The following is a 25,902-nucleotide window of genomic DNA, read 5'->3' on the forward strand; positions in this document are numbered from 1 at the left end:
ATTTCTTCTCAAAACCATTTCGTGTGTTGAGGGCGCTCTGTTTAACCTAGAATACGCTCTGGTATATGAAACTTCTGGCAACAATGAAATCTTGGTTCTTACTAATTACGTGGACCTTGATTAAGAGAGTCACTGAATGAGTTTGTGCTTCGTTTCTCCGCCTGTAAAACAGAGATAGTTACTGGCAAAATTGTAAAATAAAATGTCAACAGATGAGCAGAAGTGCCCAGTTAAGTTTTCAAGTGCTGTTGTCCATAATAATAAAGAGCACAAAGGAAAGATGAATGTGTCATTAGCACATTGATACTTGCTGAAAACCGAAGGGCTACGATCTGCGGTATCCAAGCCACCGTACGGGTTACTTTTCGTGTTGCCACTTTCACTTTTGACATTCTGTGCTCTCAGCAGACTCAGCTTGGTTCCGTGGATGCCAGTCACCGCGTACAGGCCCCGCCCCCAGGCATAAGCCCCGCCCCTCGGCGTGCGCGCTCCCGGCGCTCCCAGTGACGTGACTCGGGTGGCGGAGGAGTGGCGGGCCCGGTACCGGAAAGGAGCGGAGCTCCTGGGAAGCTATCACCACCGGGGAGTCGTGTCGGCTTTGCCGGCACCGCCTCGCCGCGGTGGCCGTGATGCGCTCCACCCGCGAGTCCCCACTCCCGGGAGCCCTGGCCGCCGAGTCGGACGTAGCCGAGCAGGTGAGGCGGCCTTTCTGGCGCGGATGAGAGGGAGGGTGGGCGGCCGAAGTGGGGACCGTTGGAGCCGGGCCCGACGGGGCGGCGAGGCCGCGGACCTGCCGCTCTGCCCCGGGGGCCTTCCCCGCGCCAGTGGCTCCCCACCGCCCGGGCCGCTCGGCAGTCTCCGGGCGCCCGCCGTCAGCGCCCGTGACCCTGGGCTGCAGGTGCTTTCCCCCCAGCCCCTGGCGGGAGAAAGCTGGCTGTCGTGCAGTTGCGCCCGCTCCAGTGACCGCGTTGATTTCCTCTCCGACACGTAGTGGGCGCGGGTTGGCCAGCACTGGGGAGGGACCTGGCTAGGGAGAAGGATGCTGCACTCAGGACCCTGCGGATCTTACCTGCCACCTGGTCATGACATTTACAAGTCAGCATCGTTTTCGCCTTGCTCTGCTTTTACCACGATTCATGCTTTAGATTTCTCTAATATCTAAATCTAAGTAGCTCCATTGAGAAAAATAGAGCTAATTGGGCGATAAAGTGATGGTAAAACCTGTTTGTCAAACTTGAGTAATGCGTGAACACCTTTAAAAGGTGTTCCCTCATTCTCTGGAGTTTGTCTCAGAACCCGCAGGGCTCCTCAGACCCCAGTTAGAGGAACACCGGTGTGAAGCATTTTCTAAGAACATTTGGCACTAGTAGGAAAGTAAAGAGATGCCTTACAATTAGGAACTTCCATGCTAGAAGATACACTAGGTTATTAAAGAACTCTAAATGAGAAACTTAAATCCCTAGTTTAATGTCATATTGAAGTCTTTAGTGTGTTCTGTTTTGTGTAATGAAATAATTTTCTAGGCTTGGAGAGGCCGGAGAGAATCATATTCTTTGTGTTATCTTACATTTAATGTTATCATGTCTTGGTATCAGGTCTGTTCATTCTGTTTGACACATTAGGAGAATTACAAAATGGAGCATTAATTTGTCTAAGTAGTTTGTTGATTTTATTGTTCACCTTAATATTGATTTATCACTTGTATTTATTGCATTTTGAATCTATGGTTTACATTCTTCCAACCCTTGTGTATATAGCCTGTATAACCCTTGTATATATACGAAGAAGAAACAAAAGTTGATTTAGGTATTTATATTCTTTACATTTTTATTCAGCATGTTTATTCAAAATAGACTACACACAAATACAGAGAAGATTGAGTGTGGGAAAACAGAAGTATTACAAATCAAATCTTGGCAAAGAAAAATATTGACCTGTGCTTTGAGAAAATTGTAATATTGTGGGCAGGACATATGAGTTAGTAGGAAGTGACTTAAGTTAAGGGCCAAGGGAAGAGTGAGAACAGCTTGTGTGGGAGAGGAGCAACCCGCATCACTAGAGTAGAGAGATGTTATCTGGAGCGAGAAGAGAACAGGTTGGTGAAATAAGATGAAGGAACTCTGCTCAATATTCTATACCACCCTAACTGGGAAAAGAATTTGAAAAAAAAAAAATAGATAATGTATATGTATAAATGAATTATTTTGTTTTACACCTGAAACTAACACAACATTGTTAATCAGCTATACTCCAATATAAAAAAATTTTTTTTTTTTAAAAGATGAGACTGTTTGATGGATGAAAGGTCTCAGGGATGCCACACAGGGAAGTTGTTTACCCGTAAGCTCTGGAAGAGTCTTGCTGGTCATACTGTGAAGGTAGTGTTTTACAAAGAAGTGTTTCCAAAGAAAGGTGTTCCACATAGAGATCTGTCTTGAGCTAGCGGTGTCTGCTGTGGTCATTTTAGATGTGTGGACTAATTGGCAGGACCCGATGACCGACATAAACTTACATCATACGGATAGTTGGGAATCAAAGTTGAGAACCAGGTAACCCCAATTCATGGTGATACTCCTCTTAGACCTGGGGAATTTGGAAAGGGGTATTAGTTTGTGTCAGAGGTTTGTGAGCCCAAACTTAGACTAAACTAGTTTGTGATAATAGGGAAAGCCCCAGATGTGGCACTGAAACTTGAAGGAAGTCAGAGTTGCAGATCCAGGAAGCTACAGAGGTGATGCAGGGAGGGAAAAGTGTGACCAGAAAAGAGATCATTTAAAATGGGGACCAGAAGTTTGCAAGTGAATGGTGAGAGGTAAGGAAGAGGTTTGGTTAGGACTTGCTATTGAAAAATAAAATAAAAAATGTAAAATAAATAAGAATAAAATGTAGATCATAAATGCAACTATGTACATTCTTCCCCCCTCCCTTATTTAAAAATATTGGAGTGTAATTGCCCTATGACACTGTGTTGGTTCCAGGTGCACAGCATAGGGAATCCTGCGTATGTACATTTGATAACCCTGTACATTACAAAAAATGTATAAAAAACAGAAGGCGAGTTACCTTCTGTCACCATACAAATTTGTTAACAATATTATTGGCTGAATTGCATATGTAAATTTCATCCCTGTGACTCATTTATTTCGTAACTGGAATTTTTACCTCTTAATCTTCCTCACCTGTTTCTCTCCTCCTGCCCTTCCCTACCCCTCTGGCAACCACCAGTTTGCTCTCTGTATGTTTGTCTCTGTATTTTGTTATGTTTGTTCATTTGTGTTTTAGATTTCACGTATAAGTTGAATGCCCTCCATGTCCATCCATGTTGTCACAAATGACAAGATGTCATTCTTTCTTGTGGCCGAGTAATATTTCACTGTATGTACATACACCATATGTGTTTTATCCATCTGTTGGGCACTTTGCTTCCATATCATGGCTATTGCTGATAATCCAGCTATGAACATAGGTGTGCATATATCTCTTCAAATTAGTATTTTTGTTCTCTATGGAAATATACCCAGAAATGGGATTGCTGGATGATGTGGTAGTTCCAGTATTTTTTGAGGAACCTCCATACTGTTTTCCTTAGTGGCTGCACCAATTTACATTCCGCCAACAATGCTCACAGTTCCTCTTTTTTCTATATTCTTGCCAACACTTGTTACCATACATTCTACTTAATGAACAAATCAAGTTGTCTTGATGTATTTTCCCCACAACTGAGTGCCACGCCGCATCCTTCACTTCAGCCTCTCACTCCCACCGACACAGTCATTCCTTACAGAATTCTGCCTGTTGATGATCTTTTGATTTTTCCAAGCCCTTTTGTAATCCTTTGCTACTCATATCGTTCTGTTTTGCAGCACTCTTGTGTCAGCATCTTACTCAGAGGTCTAGCTCTTCTGGAGTCTCATTTGTCTGCAATTTTGTTTGCCTATGATTTCAGTATTTGCTAATATCTGTATCACTGCATCCTGCATTTTTCACCATGGGAGCCATTTCACTTTGCAGTTGACTGGCATTGTTTTCACTGTTTCGTGTAGGACTGTCAGAGAGAGACTGATTGAGAAAGAGTTTGACTCAGGACCTAGTGTACCTCATTCTGTTAAGAAATGTTCAGCTGAGCGGGGCCCCTCAGCTGAAATCGTGCAAGTTAATGCATCTCTTTGGTGATAGGTCTCACACAGCTTAAGCCTTTTAAAATCATGACAATTTTATGTAAGATTGCTGAGTTTGCCTTTCTAAACTGTGGTGCCAAGATTCTTAGCTGCAAATACAACTGGAGTTTACATTTGAAGATCACATTACCATATTGTTGTCTCCTGGGTAATACTAAATAAATATTGTCCTAAATAAACATAATTATTTCAGCAATTTATAAGCTGTCCTATTTTCTGTCTTTAAACACAAATTTTGTAACTTACAAAAATGTCTTTTTATCCTCATGGTCATCACATATTTGAAAAAAAAAAAAGTCCTAAGACAAACACCAGATTAAATAACATTTCCTATGTTTGCTGTGGTGCATCCTTACAGTGCATTTCTCTTTTGAAATGTCCTCTCTTTTCTCTTTCCCTCTGTGTGTCAGCACGTTTAATAGTCACATCGTAGTCCATTGCATACATGCGCCGTGTTTAATGTAGCCCACCCCCGAAAGGCACTTTTGGCACTATCACTTCATGGGAAATAGATGGGGAAACAGTGGAAACAGTGTCAGACTTCATTTTTTGGGGCTCCAAAATCACTGCAGATGGTGACTGCAGCCATGAAATTAAAAGACGCTTACTCCTTGGAAGGAAAGTTATGACCAACCTAGATAGCATATTCAAAAGCAGAGACATGACTTTGCCAACAAAGGTCCGTCTGGTCAAGGCTATGGTTTTTCCTGTGGTCATGTATAGATGTGAGAGTTGGACTGTGAAGAAGGCTGAGTGCCAAGAATTGATGCTTTGAACTGTGGTGTTGGAGAAGACTCTTGAGAGTCCCTTGGACTGCGAGGAGATCCAACCAGTCCATTCTGAAGGAGATCAGCCCTGGGATTTCTTTGGAGGGAATGATGCTGAAGCTGAAACTCCAGTACTTTGGCCACCTCATGCAAAGAGTTGACTCATTGGAAAAGACTCCGATGCTGAGAGGGATTGGGGGCAGGAGGAGAAGGGGACGACAGAGGATGAGATGGCTGAATGGCATCAGTGACTCAATGGACGTGAGTCTGGGTGAACTCCGGGAGTTGGTGATGGACAGGGAGGCCTGGCGTGCTGCGATTCATGGGATCGCAAAGAGTTGGACACAACTGAGCGACCGAACTGAACTGAACAGTGTTTTGCTATTCTAAATAATACTATGATGAACATCTTTATATGTGTTTTAGTGAATTTATCTTATTATTTCCTGAAGACAAATTGCTATGATGGGTAGAACAGAGGGTAAGCATGTTTAAAATTTTCACATGTGTTACCTGTTCGCCCCCAGAAGGTGAGTACATATTTAGATTCTCTCCAGGGGTGCTCACAACCTTTTCGCCTCCCACTGGTTAGCACAGTATCATCAGACTTAAATCTTTGCCAACTGATAGTGATAAAACCTTGTTTTTATTTATATTTCTCGAAATACCAGTGAAGTTAGATTCTGTCTGACGTCATTCAGATTTCTTATTCTGTTCATCTCCAATTGTCCTTGGTCATTTTTCTGTTCCAGTGTTTTTCTTTTTTATTTATAAGAATTTTTTTGTATGTAAGGTATATTTACTATGTGTCATGTACGTTGCATGTAATTTCCCCAAGTTTTGTGTGTTTGAGAAAGGCTTATTTTTAATTCTCAGGAGTCTTAAACTCATAAGTAGATGTCTTTTATTTATAGTTTGAGACATTGATGTCACTTGAAGAAAAGTCTTACCTGTTCTGGAATTGGATAAATACTACATTTTCATTTTACATTTTTGTGGATTATTTGATATTTAAATCTTTGAGCCATTGGTATTCTAATGAAAGGTATGCTGTAGTAATCTCACCTTATTCAAATACTAAAAGTAGATATAAAAATACATAAAACATATTTACATTGGCATTTTTTCTCTTTTTGTGTGAACTCTTAAATCACAAATACTGTTTGTCCTAAGTTTAGGGTACATAGTACAATATGGACACCATATCAAAACCCAAACTAATTACAGTGATTTTACCCTGTAGGGGGGTAATAATGCCCCCAGGTAGGCATTATTAATCCTTTTTATTTTATAACATCTTTGTGTGTATGTTTTGTTCCCTCTACTTCATTGTAAATTCTTCAAGGGCTGGGTCCACATCTGATTCATCTTTATGTCTTGTGGTCCCAGCGACCCATGAAACAAGCAGTAGTTGCTCATCACTTGTGTGACAGGCACTGGTCACTGAGGAAACAGAGGGATAAGAGGCTGTTCCTGCCATTGAGGGGCTTACCATGTAATGAGAAAGTGAAGCATAAGCATAGCATTGTAGCCGACTACTGTATAGAGCCAGTACTCTTAAGGACATGAGGACTAGGGAAGTCCTCCCAGAGGGATCATGCTGAACCCGCAGAATGAGGAGCACATAGGAGCACCAACAGATGGACCAGAGCCAGAGAGCCATTCTACAAATGTAGAGGGATGGGAGCATTCCAGTGGCCCTCAGCTCTTGTTTAGTACGGCTAGAGTACAGGGTACTGGTCAGGCTAGTCTGGCTGGTCTGTCAGTCAGGGGATAAGACTAGAAAGATAGACAGGGGCCAGAACAAGCCTTCTGATGCGGAGGCTGCGTCTGGCTCTGCAGCACTTGACATGTGGCTCGTGCAGCTGACAGACTGAACTGTTTCCCTCCCTTTTAAATACATTTTATTTCATTCATTAAAAAAAGCATCTATACACAGAAAGATTGTTACATACAACAGTTAGTATTTACCCAGAATATAATTCTTAAATTGAAATAGAGTTGATGTGCAATATTATGTAAGTTTCAGGTGTGCAACACAATGATTCACAATTCTTAAAGATTATGTTCCATTTATAGTAACTGTAAAATACTGGCTATATTCCCTGTGCTGGACAATACGTCCTTGTAGCTTGTCTGTCTTATACATAGTAGTTTGTACCTTTGAATTCCCTACCCTTCTCTTGCCTCTCCCTCCTTTTCCCTCCCCACTGGTAACTACTTAGATTGTTTTCTATATCTGGAGCCTGGAGAAATTGAATTTTTAATTTTAATTATTTCACCCACACATGGCAGTGGCTGCTGTAAGGCTAGATCAAGTGGGACCTCCTTTACCATCCTAAAGACAGGACATTTCCCTGAGTGAGAGAGAAAAGTTGGGAGGTTATTATAATTCCTGCTTGTTTTGGAAAGATTATGTGTAAGTTCGTAACCTTTTTGAATCCGAGAACTCTGCAGCTTGACTTCTTGCCGGGCTCTTTCCTAGGGGTTGCCATGCTGGGAATGCAGCCACCAGCCAAGCAGACCTAAATCTGGCTCCTTGTGGGGCTTGCATTCTGGAAGAGGAGACACATGGGCAAGAGAAATGCAAACACACCCACACCCAGTTTGTTAGAAGACTGTGTGGATAGATATATGGATTCACGTGCTTGAATCTCAGCTCTTTTATTTATAATTACTTTTATTAGCAGTGTGACCTCAGGCACACTGCTTAGCCTCTCTGTTCATCTATAAAATACTATGCAAATAATACCTACCTTGGTGATTGATAGATAGGAGGAATAGATGAGTATTTGTAAAGCATTTGAACAGGAGTCTGAAGGGAGTAAAAAAAAAAAATAAGCCGTATGGATTATTTATAAGCAGAAGGAGCAGCACATTCAGAGACCCTAAGACCAGACAGCACCTGGCATGGATAAAGACAGTGAGGACGCCAGTGTGGCTGGGGTGGAGTGAGAAAGGGAGAGGATCAGAGCAGTGGCAGGTGGGGGTCCCATCGGACCGGGAGTCAGGGTACAGCCTTTGGCCTTTATTTACATGGGAGGGGAGCCATTGGAGGATTTCCAGCACAAGATTACCAGGCTCCTGGACCTGAGCAGGGACGGTGGCTGTCAGTTTAGGATGAAGAATCTCCCTGAAGCTATTAGTAAGGGATTGGGTAGCTGCTGGGTTGAGACTGCAGGTGAGAGACAGACTAGTTAGGCTGCTGTCCAAATAGGCCAGGTAAAAATAAGAGATAAGAAAGAGACCTCAGGCAAAAGTAACAGGAAAAGGAACAGACTTTAGAGAAACTGAGGTTAAAGAAATGGAAGGACTCGAAGACTCTGACCATCTTCTTGGTCAGCCGGCTTTCCAAATAAAGTCGTATTCCTTGCCTCCAAAAAAAAAGAAAGAAATGGAAGGACTTCGTAAGAAATTGGCTCTGGAGGATGAAGGAGAGGGAGGGGTCAGGCCCAGCTCCTTAGTTTTCTGCTTTGAGTGTTTAGGGGATTGAGATAGCAAGGAGGAGCATGGGAAGAGCAGAATGGGGCCACAGTGGAACGGTTCAGTTTCAGAAGTGTTTCTCACAGGTCCGCATGATGTTCAAATGGGGTTATCAGTAGGTGCTGGAAGATATGTATCTGTGACTTAGAGAAGAAGCTTGGGGTGGAGAAAGTTAGTTGTCAGCTATCAGATCATTGAGGCAATAAGTGAAGATGACCAGTAACGGATATTAGGGCTAGGAGAGATTGGAGCCAAGACAGAAAACCTACGGGGAACAGAACAAATGGGATGTGCAGAGGCACCGAGACGTGGAGAGTCCTGAGAAGGAATTGATCAAGAGCTAACAAGCAAACTAGGGGAGATAGCTGTCCTGAGAGCCTGGGAGCAGTGAAGCAGGGCCACAAGACCAAGAAAGAGACCCACTGTCTCTTGTCGTTTGGATCCAGTAAGTCAGAAAGAAACCTTTGCTCAGACCTGTGTCTGTCTGTGACATGAGGTCTTGGGTGGAGGAGTGGCAGCCACTGTGAAGGTGACAAAACTCACTAGGAGCGTGGTGCCTTACCTGGGACTTTGTGCATGAAGGAGGGATCTACTAGATTAACCAGATGCATGGATAGTTCACATTCCCCTTCAGTTAGTCATTCTGCCCACCTCCTACTCCCACCCCTCATCTCCCTTAACATGCAGCACCATTAGGTAGTTTAGACTGTTTGGTGACCTGTATTTTGGGGTCACTGACTTGCTTCTGGGTAGAAAGCATTAACTAGTGCCAGACTGTTATTAGCTCTATTGATTTAGGCCTGTATCTCTGACAGCATGAAATTAACTTATAAGTGTGTTGCTTGAAATAAACCCTGCTAAGAGCTCCAATGCTGGGATCATGGACCAGTTTACGTATGCTTAGATTTAAACACCCTTTTGAGAACTTGAACAGAATTTGTATCCTACTGTTGTGCAAAAACTATATGGATCTTAATTATGTTGAGTTGGTCCATGGTGATTTTCAGGTCTCCTGTTTCCTTCTACTTTTCTATATATTCATTTTATTAATTTTGGGGAGTTTGATATTGAAACTCCAACTGAAAATCTTAATTTATCTACTTTTCATTTATCTACAATTTATTTTTTACTAGTTGTAATATATAGTGGAACTGTATGTAACTTTGTTCTGTGTTTTCCAAGTCTCCTGTAAAGTGTTATCATTCTTTCATAATTTAAAAAATAAAACAATAAGTTAAGCACCCCTTTGATAAGTAAAGTAGACGTTTACTTGGAGTGTGCCATTTTTGTGATTTTTCCCACTTTCTAGAATAGGAGGGCTCTAATGCCAGGAGGACTGCGGTGATGGTGTGTGACAACTGATTCCCAGAGCCTTGCCTAACCTCTGACCCATCAGCATGGGGAGGTGAGTGATGGTGCCAAATCACTGGCACTGTAAAACCCGAGATTTCAGTGCCACAGAAACACGTCTCCATGGGGAGAAAAATCTAAATCTCAAGTGAAATGTGTTCAGTTGTGTTACGCTTCTGTTGAACAACATTGTTCTTCCAGGGCTCCAGTGGGGTACCTGTCACAGAAGGAAAGTGGTCATGCCAGGTGGGTTCGACAGGGGTTAGTGTAAGTTAGCATAAAGGGCACACATGCTGGGATCTAGGAGGAGTTGAATTAAGCACAGGAGAGAGGTCTGTAAGCTTCAGAGATATGGGAAGGGGTGATAAACTCCATGGAGTGGCCCAGGAACCCATATGGTAACCAGAAACTACAAATAGAAAATTCCACCGGGTTAGCAGGCTACCTCCCCCTTCTTTGAGGTATTTTAGTCCATGAAACACTCTTTAAAGGAAAGAGTGTCGATTAACTGTAAAACAAAAGAATTTATCCCAAAGGCAGCAAAAAAAAAAAAATTTAAAGCCTATTCCTGACATAAACTGAGAAGAAAGTTTATTTGGAGAAATGTCTCAGGAATATTTCTAAAAATACAGAGTACACAAAACGTATTTGTTGACCATTGCAGGGACATTGTTAAAGATACTGTTTTATTTCCCATCTTCTCATGCAGTCACCAGGAAGAGATTGGCCTTGGAATTCAGTGTTAGAGAATCTGCTTCTGCCTGGACCGCTTACGTTTCCACTGTAACGGGCAAAGTTTTGGTTGCTAGCATGCTCAACCACCTTTGCAGGCTTTCCTTATTACATGCTTTTTTGTACTCTAAATTCATCATCCTTAAACCTGGCTTTATTATACATTTACTTATTTACTTTATTGAACTTAATTCGTATAAACTATCTCTAATTCTGTTTTTGGAATGAGACAGGGTAAAAATAAAAACTACCTAATACTCCCCAGAAAGGGAGGGAATACAGATAAGTCATAATCATCAGGGCTTAATTCTCATTCATCTGATTTTCTAATTTTGGCTATTTTACATAGCACAATAGCAATGTGGAAGAGGCTGGTCTACATAAGGCCGTCCAGCAGGAACATAGGGGCAGCTCCTGCTGAAGGTCTTGTATTTGAATCAGTGGAGGTGAGGGGAGGCCTCTGTGGAGCAAATTGTTTTAGCTAAACCTGTCTTTTGGCATTTCAGGATTGGCATCTCCTGTCTTTTTCCTGCTTCCTGGCATTTCAGCATCTCTCCAGTGGGGTGTCCCCGAATTCTGAATACCAACTTACGCCAAATTATCGTCATCAGCCTTCTGGCTGCTGCTGTCTCACTTTTATACTTTTCTGTTGTCATAATCCGAAATAAGTATGGACGGCTCTCCAAAGACAAGAAGTTTCAAAGGTAGGAGAAAAAAAATGTGTTTTCTAGATGGTATGCCATACCTTCATCCTGTGACTTCAAGACTTTGGGGATTAGGTTGGAATTTAAGGAGCATGTGGCTGGAGGAAACGGATTTTGTACCCAATACAGCATAGCATGAAAAACTAAACTGTTTGAAACTGTTTAATTATTAACCACCAAATCCACATCATAAGAGGATTTGAGCATAAGCTTCTCCTGTAATATCATTTAAAGCTGATTTTTTAGTTACTGTTGACAGTTGGAAAATAGAGTTTTGCTTTTCAGAGCTTGTTTGAACTTATTTAAAACAATGATGAGTGTGTATCTGGTTTAGGTTACTTTTACCGTGGTCACTTTTTGTTTTCTTTTGATTTTTTTGATTATTTGACAGTTGTAAAAATGTTCTGGTGGCAGTGCCACATAGCTTAGAGATCACTGACTTGGTGTTTGTGTTTTGCATTATGGATAGTCTCTGTCTCAGTAAAAGTATGTCTGTTTCTCTAAACAAGGTACTTGGCACGAGTTACTGACATTGAAGCTACAGACACCAATAACCCCAATGTGAACTATGGCATCGTGGTGGACTGTGGGAGCAGCGGGTCTCGGATATTTGTCTATTGCTGGCCACGGCACAATGGCAATCCTCACGATCTGCTGGATATCCGGCAAATGAGGGATAAAAACCGAAAGCCTGTGGTCATGAAAATAAAACCCGGTATGTAAACAATAAATATCTGCTTGGTAACCAGGTTCTTTTTCTTAGGGATGGTCTTGATCACTACCTCCTGTACAGTGTCATGAACCTCCGTCCATAGTTCTTCAGGCACTTTGTCTATCAGATCTAATCCCTTGAATCTATTTGTCACTTCCACTGTATAATGGTAAGGGATTTGATTTAGGTCATACCTGAATGGTCTAGTGGTTTCCCTACTTTCTTCAATGTAAGTCTGAATCTGGCAATAAGGAGTTCATGATCTGAGCCACAGTCAGCTCCCAGTCTTGTTTTTGCTAACTGTATAGAGCTTCTTCATCTTTGGCTGCGAAAAATATAATCAATCTGATTTTGGTATTGACCATCTGGTAATGTCCATGTGTAGAGTCTTCTCTTGTGTTGTTGAAAGAAGGTGTTTGCAAAAAAAAAAAAAAAAAAAAAAGAAAGAAGGTGTTTGCTACGACCAGTGTGTTCTCTTGGCAAAACTCTGTTAGCCTTTGCCCTGCTTCATTTTGTACTCCAAGGCCAAATTTGCCTTTACTCCAGGTAGCTCTTGACTTCCTACTTTCGCATTCCAGTCCCCTCTAATGAAGAGGACATCTTTTTTTGAGTGTTAGTTCTAGAAAGTCTTGGAGGTCTTCAAAGAACTGTTTAGCTTATTCAGCTTTACTGGTCAGGGCATAGACTTGGATTACCGTGATATTGAATGGTTTGCCTTGGGAACAAACAGAGATCATTCTGTCGTTTTTGAGATTGCATCCAAGTACTGCATTTTGGACTCTTTTGTTGACTATGATAGCTACTCCATTTCTTCTAAGGGATTCCTGCCCACAGTAGTAGATATAATGGTCATCTGAGTTAAATTCACCCATTCCAATCCGTTTTAGTTCACTGATGCCTAAAATGTCTATGTTCACTCTTGCCTTCTCCTGTTTGACCACTTCCAGTTTGCCTTGATTCATGGGCCTAACATTCCAGGTTCCTATGCAATATTGCTCTTTCCATCACCTGTCACATCCACAACTGGGTGGTGTTTTTGCTTTGGCTCCATCTCTTCTTTCTGGAGTTATTTCTCCACTCTTCTTCAGTAGCATATTGGGCACCTACCAACCTGGGGAGTTCATCTTTAAGTGTCATACCTTTTTGCTTTTTCATACTGTTCATGGGGTTCTCAAGGCAAGAATACTGAAGTGGTTAACCATTTCCTTCTCCAGTGGACCATGTTTTGTCAGAACTCTCCGCCGTGACCTGTCCATTTTGGGTGGCCCTACATGGCATGGCTCATAGTTTCATTGAGCTAGACAAGGCTGTGGTCCATGTGATCAGTTTGGTTAGTTTTCTCTGATTGTGATTTTCATTCTGTCTGCCCTCTAATGGATAAGAGGATTATGGAAGCTTCCTGATGGGAGAGACTGACTGAGAGGGAAAATGGGTCTTGTTCTGATGGGCGGGGCTGTGTTCAGTAAATCTTTAATCCAATTTTCTGTTGATGGGAAGGACTGTGTTCCCTCCCTGTTGCTTGACCTGAGGCCAAACTATGGTGGAGATAATGAAGATAATGGCAGCCTCCTTCAAAAGGTTCCATTCACTCACTGCTGCAAGCAGTGCCTCCCACCCTGAAGCAGGCCACCGCCGACCCAAACCTCCACCGGAGACTCCTGGATACTCGTGGGCATGTCTGGGTCAGTTTTCTGTGGGGTCATTGCTCCTTTCTCCTGGGTCCTTGTGCATACAAGGTTTTATTTGTAGCTTCCAAGTTTATTTGTGTTTCCCCAGGCCTGTGTGTTCTGGTGGTTCTGGTGGGGTTAATGGTGACCTCCTCCAAGAGGGCTTATGCCGTACCAGGTTTGCCATACCCGTAGCCCCTGCGGCTGGCCACTGCTGACCCATACCTCCAAAGGAGACACTCAGACACAGTTCTGGCTCAGTCTCTGTGGGTTGGGTGTGTGTTTTGTGCCCATCTCAGGCAACCAGGTTCTTAGCAAGCACACTGTCCCAGGTGGGCCATGCATCTTAATCACCTCCCCAATCCCGGCTGCTCAGTTTCCCTGAGTGTCCCATGAGAGTACCAGCTCAGGTGTGCTGTATGTCTCCTTTGGAGAGCTAATCTCAGGCTACGACCCTCCTGGTGAATGTCAACCATCCAGAATCTTGGGAAGACATGGTTAGCAGCAAGGAGCCTGCTCACAGTTTGATGGAAGATGCCATCCCTGGGGCTGAGATTGTAGCAGCCGCTTGCCTTCCAGCTCTGACTGTCGCAAGCCTGCCTCTCTGCCTCTGGGCTGGGAAGGGCTGGTAGGCAGTCTGCTAGCTCTCCTTTGGTATTCTCTCTCCTTTGTTCTGTGAGCAGGCCAGGCTGCCTATTAGGTTGTTAGGTTAGAGCCTTTCACAGGAAAGTTCTCCTTTCTGCAATTGTGGTTAGGCGTGTATTCTGGGGTTATTTTCCTCCCGGTTATGCTGCTTTCTGAGATTCCAGAACTCCCCGCAGACCTACCTGTGAGAGAGTTTCCTACTGTTTGGAAACAACTTCTCCTTCATGACTCCCTCCCCAGGACAGGCCTCCATCCCTAACTCTTTTGTCTCTCTTTTGTCTTGTCTTTTATATTTTGTCCTACCTCCTTTCAAAGAGAATAGGCTGCATTTCTGGGTGCCTGGTGTCCTCCGACAGTATTCAGAAGTTGTTTTGTGGAAGTTGCTCAGCATTCAAATGATCTTTTGATAAATTTGTGGGGGGAAAGTGGTCTCCCAGTCCTATTCCTCTGCTTTACAAATAGCTGAGAAAAGAAGAGAAGCTAAAAGCAAAGGAGAAAAGATACACCCATTTGAATGCAGAGTTCCAAAGAATAGCAAGGTGAGATAAGAAAGCCTCCCTCAGAGATCAGTGTAAAGAAATAGAGGAAAACAATAGAATGGGAAAGACTAGAGATCTCGTCAAGAAAATTAGAGATACCAAGGGAACATTTCATGCAAAGATGAGCACAATAAAGGACAGAAATGGTATGGACCTAACAGAAGCAGAAGATATTAAGAAGAGGTGGCAAGAATACACAGAAGAACTATACAAAAAAGGTCTTCGTGACCCAGATAACTACAATTGTGTGATTGCTCACCTAAAGCCAGACATCCTGGAATGCAAAGTCAAATGGGCCTTAAGAAGCATCACTATGAACAAAGCTAGTGGAAGTGATGGAATTCCAGTTGAGCTATTTCAGATCCTAAAAGATGATGCTGTGAAAGTGCTGCACTCAATATGCCAGAAAATTTGGAATACTCAGCAGTGGCCACAAGACTGGAAAAGATTCCAATCCCAAAGAAAGGCAATGCCAAAGAATGCTCAAACTACCGCACAATTGCACTCATCTCACATGCTAGCAAAGTAATGCTCAAAATTCTCCAAGCCAGGCTTCAACAGTACGTGAACCATCCACATGTTCAAGGTGGATTTAGAAAAGCCAGAGGAACCAGAGATCAAATTGCCAACATCCGCTGGACCATCAAAAAAGCAAGAGTGTTCCAGAAAAACACCTACATTTGCTTTATTGACTATCCAAAGCCTTTGACTGTGTGGATCACAATAAACTGTGGAAAATTCTGAAAGAGATGGGAATACCAGACCACCTGACCTGACTCCTGAGAAATCTGTATGCAGGTCAAGAAGCAACAGTTAGAACTGGACATGGGACAATAGACTGGTTCTAAATCAGGAAGGGAGTCTGTCAAGACTGTATATTGTCACCCTGCTTGTTTAACTTATATGCAGAGTACATCATGAGAAACGTTGGGCTGAATGAAGCACAAGCTGGAATCAAGATTGCCAGGAGAAATATGAATAACCTCAGATATGCAGATGACACCACCCTTATGGCAGAAAGCGAAGAAGAACTAAAGAGCCTCTTGATGAAAGTGAAAGAGGAGAGTGAAAAAGTTGGCTCAAAGCTCAACATTCAGAAAATAAACAATGGCCTCTGGTCCCATCACTTCATGGGAAATAGATGGGGAAACAATGGAAACAGTGTCAGACTTTATTTTTGGGGGCTCCAAAATCATTGCAGATGGTGACTGCAGCCCTGAAATTAAAAGACACTTGCTCCTTGGAAGAAAAGCTATGACCAACCTAGACAGCATATTAAAAAGCAGAGACATTACTTTGCCAACAAAGATCTGTGTAATCAAAGCTGTGGTTTTTTCCAGTAGTCATGTATGGATGTGAGAGTTGGACCATAAAGAAAGCTGAGTGCTGAAGAATTGATGCTTTTGAACTGTGGTGTTGGAAAAGACTCTTGAGAGTCCCTTGGACTTCAAGGAGATCCAACCAGTCCATCCTAAAGGAGATCAGTCCTGGGTGTTCATTGGAAGAACTGATGTTGAAGCTGAAACTCCAATACTTTGGCCACCTGATGGGAAGAACTAACTGATTGGAAAAGACCCTGATGCTGGGAAAGATTGAAGGCAGGAGGAGAAGGGAATGACAGAGGATGAGATGGTTAGATGGCATCGCCAACTTGATGGACATGAGTTTGAGCAAGCTCCAGGAGTTGGTGATGGACATGGAAGCCTGGTGTGCTACAGTCCATGAGGTCGCTAAAAATTGCTCACACGACTGAGCGACTGTACTGAATAATTTTGGGCTTGGTGTCCATTGAAATGATCTTGTATATGGAGTCCAAAAAAATCTGGCTTTCAGTTTGTTTGCTGCTCTTTGCTTTGACAGATCACTTAATTTGAGTCCACAGTTTCCTAATTTGTGAAATAAATTTTGGATTTCTAAAATCCCCCTCAGCTTTAATATTATGGGCTAAATGACAGCTGGAACACTTATGTACTCATTCAGCAAATATTTGCTGAGCACCTCCTATTTACCAGGGACTGTGTCAGGTGCTGAGACTAACTGAACAAAACATAGTTTCTGCCCTCGAGACACTTCCAGTTGAAATGTGACAGACAAGTAAATAGGGAGTTTCAGTGAGGTGGAATGAATATACACTGAGAGGGGAGGGTGAGCATGGAATATAATGAGAGCTCACCTTCAGGGAGGGTTCTATTAGGGAGGACTTCCAGGGAGGATGTAGCTCAGTGGGTGAGCTGGAGTCAGCCAGGTGAAGAGGGAGAAAGGAGGTGGGTAGTCAAAGAGAAGGTTCTTCCTGGTGAACGTACAGGGGCCCTCAGGCTAGAATACAAAGCATTACAGAAATGCCATGTGGTGTAGTTGGAGCCAAATGGAAGGAGTGTGGCAGGAGATGGGATGGGGGAGTGTGCAGCGAGTTTTATGCTGTTCTAGAGCTGAGCTTTATTCAGAGGGCATAGAGCCACCAGAGGATCTCAAAGCAGAAGACATCTTCTGCATAGAGAGTGGTTGGGGATGGCCAGGACTAGAGATTAGGCTGTGCTGCAGCAGGCTGGCCGAGGCTGGTGGTATCCAGAAGAGATGGTGAGAAGTGAAATAATGTGAGCAGAACCAAGGATAGGTGATCAGTGAGACCCAGAACATCTGTTGGGGATGAGGGCCCTCTGCTGGGGCTGCTAAGGTGAGTAGCAGGCAGCAAGAGCAGGATTGCAGTGGAAGTTGAGTTTGAATTTGCATATGTTGCTCTGAGGTCAAGGACATGGCTGTGTCCCATGGAAAGTTATGGGTATGATCAGTAACTTTCAGTATGATCAGTATAAAGTCAGTATGATCAGAGGTCAGGGAAGAGATCTGGATGGCTGCAATTAAGATTGGAGATCTATTAAAATGAAAGTGGTCATCACTGTTTTCATGAACATTAAAAGCATAATAAAGGAATGGTATGAACAATTAAAAAAAGATTCGGAGATCTGAGACAGAGATGGTGATGGCAGCTGTGAGAGAGAGTGAACTTGCCTGAGGCCAGTGTGGATATGTTTGTTAAGGGCAGAGACAAGCTGACATGCAGTTGATCCCAAGTATCGGACACACAGCAATTGCTCCGTTAGGTCTGTGTTTGATGACTGAGAAGAGAGCATGGGGCCGAACTTGGAGTATCCCCGTCATTTACAGCCAACCCAATATATGTTGGATATTAATTTAAAGGACTTCTCCTTTTTCTGTAGGCATTTCAGAGTTTGCGACTTCTCCAGAGAAAGTCAGTGATTACATTTCTCCACTCTTGAACTTTGCTGCAGAGCATGTTCCACGGGCAAAACACAAAGAGACCCCTCTCTACATTCTCTGCACGGCTGGAATGAGAATCCTCCCCGAAAGGTGATCCTCCCCACGAGGGCAGGGCCTGCCAGGCCAGTGGTGGTGTTGGCTGTGGTGGGTTTTCTCCCTTTTCACCCCTCCTCTCCCGCTGCCTCGTCTTCCTCTTCCATCATCATCATCATCAAAAGGAAGACATTAAAAATTCTCTGTTCAAATCTGGAACAGTACCAGACGTATAGTCAGAACTCACAAAATACCTTTTAATGTATTTTTATATGACTGTGAAGAGTAAACTGTAAAGTTGTCATTAAAAAAAAAAACCTGATTTTTTACTTTCTTAGTTTAAGGATTGTTTGCAGTTGTAATTCTACATCTAGGAATCACGTAATTTATACAACTTCTGAAAATTCCTTCTTAAACAGTCTTTTTAGTGAATTGTTTTGGTTTTAAATTTTACTTTTTTCACACAGGATATACCAGAGCTATAGGGTTTGGGTTTTTTGTTTTTGTTTTTTTTTTTAAAACAGAAAAATTTAGGATTTAATATATTGACATGTAAATTTTGGGATTGTGTTACAGTCAGCAGAAAGCCATTCTGGAAGACCTTCTGACTGACATCCCTGTGCACTTTGACTTCCTGTTTTCTGACTCTCATGCAGAAGTAATTTCAGGAAAACAAGAAGGTTAGTATATTAGTCTTCAGAACCTCAACTAGAGAGTAGTCCTGACTCACTGCAACTAAAGAAAAGCCTGTGCAGCAGTGAAGATCCAGCACAGCCAAAAATAAATAAATAAATAAAATTTTTTTTTTTTTAAAAAGAACCCTTAGAAGGATTATACACTATGACCAAGTAGGATTTATCCCTGGGATACAAGTATGATTGAAAATATGCAGATCAATAAATGTAGTACATCAGTAAAATGAAAGATGAAAATCATTTCATCTCAATAGATGCAGAAAAAGCATTTGACAAAGTATATCCTTTCATGATTAAAAAAAAAAAAGGCCCTTAATAAATTGGGTATAGAAGGAACAGACCTCAGCATAATAAAGGCCATATATGACAGACTCACAGCTAACATTATAGCTGTTATAATGTTATTATAACATTATAATGTTATAATAACATTGTATAACATTTTTTTATATAAAATGAAAGCATTTCCTCAAAGATCAAGAATAAGACAAGGATGCCCACTCTTCTTACTCCTATTCAATATAATATTGAAAGTCCCAGCTAGAGCAGTTAGGTAAGGCTAAGAAAAGCATCCATAAAGGAAGAAGTAAATTTAATGCTGTTTGCTGATGATGTATTCATATACAAAGAATTCCAAAGACTCAGTCAAAAATATTAGTTGTTGTATTTGTCAACTATTTCAGTAAAGAGGATGCAAAATGAGCATTAGCATTGTTTATGCTAATGATGAAGCATCTAAAAAAGAAAACAGTCCCACCCACAGAAGCATGAAAAATGTGAAATACTTAGGAATAAATTTAACCAAGGAAGTGAAAGATCTGTACAATGAAAACTGCCTAGACTTTACTGAAAATAATCAAAGCCATAACCATATGGAAAGATGTTCTATAGAGTTGGTAAGTCATCTACAGATTGAATGCAATTCCCATGAAAATACCAGAGACATTATCTACAGAGATAGAACAATCCTAAATTGTGGGTGGCACTGCAAAGGACCCCAGATAGCCAAAGTAATCCTGAGAAAAAAGAACAAAGCCAATCAGGTGTCTGAGTTTCAAACTCTACTCCAAAGCCATAGTAATCAAAATAGTGTGGTACTGGTGCAGAAATAAACACAGCAACCAGTGGAACAGGATAGAGGGCCTGTTATTAAATCCTGTCAGGTAATACTTGAAAAGAGAGCCAAGAAAACTTAATGGATAAAAAATTGTCTCTTCAATTGATGATGCTCAAAAACCTGGAGAAACACATGCAGAGCAATGAAATTGGACCCCTATGTCATGGATCAAATACCTAAACATAAGGCTTGGTGCTGTACAGCTCCTGTAAGAAAGAAAGAAGTTCATCATGGCAATGATTTTTTTGGATAAGACACCAAAAGCAAAAATCAACGAATGGGCTATATCAAACTCAAAAGCTTCTGCGCAGAAAAAGAAATAATTAACAAAATGAAAAGATAGCCTACAGAATAGGAGGAACTTTTTGCAAATCATCTTTCATATAAGTGGTTAATATCCAAAATATATGTAAAGAACTCATATGACTTTAATAACAACAACAAAATCTGATTTAAAAATGGGCAGAAGAACTAAATAGACATTTTCAAAAGAGGGTGTCAGAATGGCTAGCAGGCACATGAAAAGATGCTCAATATCACTAATCATCAGGAAAACATAAAACCACAGTAAGCTATCACCTCATACCTGCTAGAATGGCTACCCTCAAGAAAACAAGAGATAGCAGGTTCTGATGAGAAATGGATGAAAAGGGAATCCTTATACACTAGGGATGGAAATATAAATTGGTCCACCACTATGGAAAATAATATGGAAGTTCCTCAATAAAGTAAGTTCTCAGAAATATAAATGCTGTGTCATATGGTACCCCTAATTTCATTGAAAGTAAAGTGAAAGTGAAGTTGCTCAGTCGTGTCTGACTCTTTGCGACCCCATGGACTGTAGCCCACCAGGTTCCTCCATCCATGGAGTTTTCTAGGCAAGAATACTGGAATGGGTTGCCATTTCTTTCTCCAGAGGATCTTCCAAACCCAGGGATTGAATTCAGGTCTCCCACATTGCGGGCAGACGCTTTACCGTCTGAGTTGGGTAGATCTTCCTGACCCAGGGATCAAACCCAGGTCTCCCGCATTGCGGGCAGATGCTTTACCATCTGAGTCGGGTAGATCCCCTGGAGAAGGAAATGGCAACCCACTCCAGTACTCTTGCCTAGAAGAGTCCATGGATGGAGGAGCCTGGTGGGCTACAGTCCATGGGGTCGCAAAGAGTTGGACATGACTGAGCGACTTCACTTTCAATGAAATTAGGGGTACCATATGACAGCATTTATATTTCTGGGTATATGCCCAAAGGAAATGAAAATAGAATTCTGACAAGATACATGTACTCCCATGTTTATTGAAGTGTTATTCACAATAGCCAAGATACAGCAACAACTCAGGTGTTCATCAACAAATTAAAGATGTGGTACATAGCAAAGGTGAAATCTTATGTAACCAAGAGAAAGGAGGAAGGATATCCTTTTATTTTTGACATGGTTGACTTTGCACATTATACTAAGCGAGGTAAGTCAGAGAAAGACAAATACTATGTGATACCATTTATTTGTAGAATCTGAAAAAGTCAGAAACCAGAGTAAAATGTTGGTTACCAGGGGATGGGGGTAGGAGATAAGATTAATGATGTTTAAGGGTAGAAACTTGTAACACTAGATGAATAAGCCATAGAGAGGTAATGCATGGTGTAGTGAATAGAGACAATAATACTGTACTGTAATGATGTGATGATAATATTGCTACAAGGGCAATCACGTATAAATGTATCAAAGTAACACACTGTATCACTTAAATTTACACAGTGTTACACGTCAAATTTATTCAGTTTTGAAAAGTTGGACGGGTCTTGAATTGTTGGACTCTGGAGTTTGGGCTTTGTTTTATGGGTCAGTCCAGTAGAGAATAGCGTGAGTTGGAATGGGAAAGTAGGAACAAGAAGGTCAGTTAGACTGCTGTACCAGATTAAATAAAGGCAATAATGAAAACAGGTGAGGATCGGATGTAGAAAATGTTATAAAAAGAGAATCAGACTTGGGAACTGAGTGAGAGCGTGGGATAAAGGAGTGGAAGAGTCAGAGTTCACTTGTTTTTAAAACCTTGCACTCGATAGATTTAGCCTCAAAGTGAAAACTCCAGTATTTCAAAACAATCTCCAAATTTCAAAGGAACACTAGGTCCTGGGGAATTATATTTTCAGCACATGCAAATGGTATGAAACTACAAAATTAAAAGTTGAGAGTTCTTGGAAAACCACTGGAAAAAGATAAAAAACACCAGTAAAAGTGTATTTCTTCAGATAATGTTTTCACAGCTTGTCGGGATAAAATAAATGTCTGCACAGATCGCACTGATCAGAATTACATAAACTGTTTTTAAACTTTACTCTTCTTACAATGTCTTTAGGTGTCTATGCTTGGATTGGCATTAATTTTGTCCTTGGACGATTTGAGCATATCGAAGATGGTAAGTACTGTGTTCCCAGTGAATGTGTCTAACTGAACCTCTGTCTTTTTCTATTTCATGCAAAGCGTAGAAAAGAAGCTGAGTCTTGTGACACAGCTGGGTGTGGGGGAGCAGCGTGGGAGGCACTGCTGTCACTGAGTGAACTTGATCTTAGTGGGGAGGAGCGGGTTGGGTCTCCTAGATACCCTGGAGCCCACCATGAAAGCAGGATGACTGTTTGCAAAATTGTGCTTCCCTGCATTTGTTCCGTTCCAATGGATGTTTCTTGTTCTTTCCAGATGACGAGGCAGTAGTGGAAGTTAACATCCCTGGTAGTGAAAGCAGCGAAGCCATTCTTCGTAAAAGAACAGCTGGTATTCTAGACATGGGAGGCGTGTCAACCCAGATAGCATACGAAGTACCCAAAACTGTAAGCTTTGCCTCCTCACAGCAGGTTATTATCTGTACAAATTTCCTTCCTTTTGGTTTGGTTTTCATTTAACATGTCTCCATCCATTTTTGTTTTGTTTTCTGAGTCTGAACACATCTTTACTGTGCTTGCTGAGGGTCCCGCCTTCTCAACCCAGGCGACAGGAGACGGGAGGAAACCAAGGCAAACCTCCACTAAGCCGTTTGTGTTTGTTCATTGAAGTCAGCTGGTTTGTTTTCTGAACTTACGTAGATTTTCCTTTGGTGTGTATGTCAGCCACACACTTGAGTTTTTATTTCTGTTTCCAGTCACTTTTTTTCTCAGCAGGTATCGTAAAACTTAATATAATAGTGTCAGATTTCTTAAGTTGTAATTGGGAAAAATTACTTTTATGTAGGGGGGCAAGGATGTGTGGTCAGACAGCTCTCCACTTTTCTGGTAAAGACTGAGGTTTGTATCCACTGGTCCGGGTTTCTCACCTTGTGATCCACTCTGTCGTTCATCTGCTCCCCTGCCTCTACCTCTAGTTTCCCAGGAGGCTGGGCGGCCTTGTGTAGAGCAGAGGCGGTCCAGATGGGTTCCCAAATTGCTCTGTGTCTTTCGCTGTTCCGTTCAGTTGTAGATTAATACGAGCAGAGAGAGTGGTTAGAAAAGAGTGGAGCTGGACAAGCTTGGGTACACTGTCACCCTGTCCTCTCTAATTGTGGGACCTTATGCAAGTCACTTCACTTTTTTGAGCAGGTCTCTTCAGCTGTAAATGTAAACGCAAGTGTCTCTGACAGAGAACTATTACAAAACTGATTGAGGTGGCACATATAGTATATTTAACGCCCTGCCAGACACCATGTCAACTCAGTAAACATCGATGTGTTTTTGACATGTTTATTAAGCGCCTTAGAAGAATGCTCTGTAAATTCAAGTATTGCAATTTGTGTTTCCTACTTCCCATCCAGGCATGCCTCTAGAAACTATTACACTCTTGGTAAAAAGTCACATTTTCCCCTCAAAGCAAGAAACTCAGAAAAGCAAATTTGGGAAAAAATACTGAAAAATCAGGAATAAAAATTTCCCATGGATGCATCATCCAAAAAAAAAAAAAAAGATAGTGTTTTGGTGTATTTATTTTCATTCTTTTTCTACCTCCTCATAGTTTTTAAAAATATGGTTGTTATAATCTTACTGTTTGTCCAGAGCTTTGTCCTTTATTGAACAGTGCATAAGCATGTTCCTCCATAAACTGCTACCATAATAACTAACCCCTCCCTGGAATTGTATATTTCAATGGCATCCAGTATTTTCTGTCACAGAATTGCAAAGGACGTGGTTGTGTATAGAGACTTCAATGTTGAAGACTATTTTCATAGTGTGGGATTTCCTGAGTAGATTTACTAGATCACATTGTTAACATTCTTTTTAAAAAGTCATTTTGGTATCACAGATGTGCAGCCCACCTGAAATTTTTTGTCAGGGTTGTCATGTTGAAGTAGGAAAGATGCTTAGAAGGATCCTTGGGAAATGCAGGAGCAAAATGTTTGCTCCTTTTAGATGAGACTCTTTCAGGATCCCTCTTTTTAGAAGGAAGTAATTATTTTTGCTTAAAATACTTAAGTTTGTGGCCCTTACGTCTGCAGGAAGAAGTAGCTAAGAACCTGTTGGCTGAATTTAACTTGGGGTGTGACATTCACCAAACGGAGCATGTGTACCGTGTCTATGTGGCCACGTTTCTTGGGTTTGGTGGCAATGCCGCTCGACAGAGGTATGAAGACAGAATATTTGCCAGCACAGTTCAGAAGAACAGGTAAAGCACCTTCCACTGCTCAGCCACGACTTTGAAATCTAGGTCTGTCCTCATAGAAGACATACCCAGGCGAAGCAGGAGCCCTCAGTCAGCAGAAGAACGTCAGCACTGCTAGCTGTTTACCGCCCGCCCAGCCTGCTGAGCTGGGGAAGAAATTCAAGGGTGCAGGGTCCTGCCTTCAGCCCCAGCCTACCAGGCTCTGAAGGAGGCTCTCACTCTCAGACCCAGGGCTTCACTGCTGGATTAGAGGTCTTGCTCTCAGGATATTAAATACTTTTAAGCCCTGGGTGGTGCTATTCCAGATTGTCAAGTCCTGGGGAAACTCAGTACCTGGGCCACTCGGATTTCCTGGTGGCCCACAGGATGCATTGGTGGCGTTGAGTTATGAGATGGCCTAGTGTCGTGGAAACCAGCCTGGGCGGTTATGTGGTAAATACGACTGTAGGAAGGAAGTTATTCATAAGAAAGAAATGATCCAGAAGTCAAAGTTTGTCATTTTAAGCATCTTTAGCAGTAACACTTTTTAAAATGAGTTTATGAAGATTTCTGGTATAGAAAATATCAAAAACACCTTATCAATTTAAATTTATTTTATGTGTTTAAGTATGTACCAAATATTTATTTAAAATTAGTCCATTAGAACAGAAAAGCTGTTTGGATGAATTAGAAAAACTCTGAAATCTGGGGTTATGTAAAGAGTTATTAATTACTATGCTTTGTTTTGTTTTGATATAACAATTTTGAGGGGAAAAATCCTGATTTATAGAGCTAAATGATAGTGTATTTCTTTGACCAATTTGACCTTGTTGTTGTTGAGGTGTAGTTGATGTACAATATTATATAAGTTTCAGATGTACACCATAGTGATTCACAGTTTTTGAAGTTTATACTCCATTTATAGTTATTATAAAATATTGACTACAATTTAATCTTAATAAACCTGTGGCGGCCTAAACTTTAAGAAAGTCCAAATCAGAGCCATTTAGCTCCTCATTTTCCAGAAACTTACATGTGTGAATAGGAAAAACAGTAAAAACTTTTTCTTTTTCTGCTCTACATGTTGGTTGAATAATGTTAGGTAAGAGATAGTAAGTAGTCCCAGTTTCTTTTTAAAAATGGCATATTATAGCATACTTTGCTAAAATTATTTTTAATCATATTCTTAAAATAGAAATATTTTATAAGGACATTTAATTTAGAACTTTGGAGAAATACCTTCTTCTGCAGCCCTAATTTTTACTAATTGGTTTTAATGTCAAGAAGGTTGTATAGTGGGCCGTGGAGTGGTACTTCTTAATTTAGACATAGAGCAAGAAAAACCTGTAGCATGAAATACACATTTAGCTCATCCTAGATTTATATAATCATTATAAATA

At 41.5% G+C, this 25,902-nt stretch overlaps 1 protein-coding gene across 4 annotated transcripts in view; it reads left to right on the plus strand.

Moving 5' to 3' along the window:
- The window catches only part of ENTPD4 (ectonucleoside triphosphate diphosphohydrolase 4), a 120,398-nt gene that overhangs the window by 84,806 nt on the left and 9,690 nt on the right, over nucleotides 1-25,902 (plus strand). Inside the window, exons 1-9 of one of the 4 annotated variants that reach the window (XM_070375533.1) lie at nucleotides 452-695; nucleotides 9,738-9,833; nucleotides 11,017-11,214; nucleotides 11,724-11,929; nucleotides 17,996-18,146; nucleotides 18,666-18,769; nucleotides 22,260-22,319; nucleotides 22,598-22,728; nucleotides 24,360-24,526. In XM_070375533.1, the coding sequence (XP_070231634.1) occupies nucleotides 9,826-9,833; nucleotides 11,017-11,214; nucleotides 11,724-11,929; nucleotides 17,996-18,146; nucleotides 18,666-18,769; nucleotides 22,260-22,319; nucleotides 22,598-22,728; nucleotides 24,360-24,526 (1,025 nt within the window). In that variant the 5' untranslated portion in view covers nucleotides 452-695; nucleotides 9,738-9,825. Of the gene's footprint in view, nucleotides 1-451; nucleotides 696-9,737; nucleotides 9,834-11,016; nucleotides 11,215-11,723; nucleotides 11,930-17,995; nucleotides 18,147-18,665; nucleotides 18,770-22,259; nucleotides 22,320-22,597; nucleotides 22,753-24,359; nucleotides 24,527-25,902 lie in introns of those variants that run through there. The other 3 variants (XM_070375531.1, XM_070375530.1, XM_070375532.1) reach the window with 3 other exon arrangements.

The sequence above is a fragment of the Bos mutus genome, chromosome 8, assembly GCF_027580195.1.
Source record: "Bos mutus isolate GX-2022 chromosome 8, NWIPB_WYAK_1.1, whole genome shotgun sequence".
Classification (NCBI taxonomy): domain Eukaryota; kingdom Metazoa; phylum Chordata; class Mammalia; order Artiodactyla; family Bovidae; genus Bos; species Bos mutus.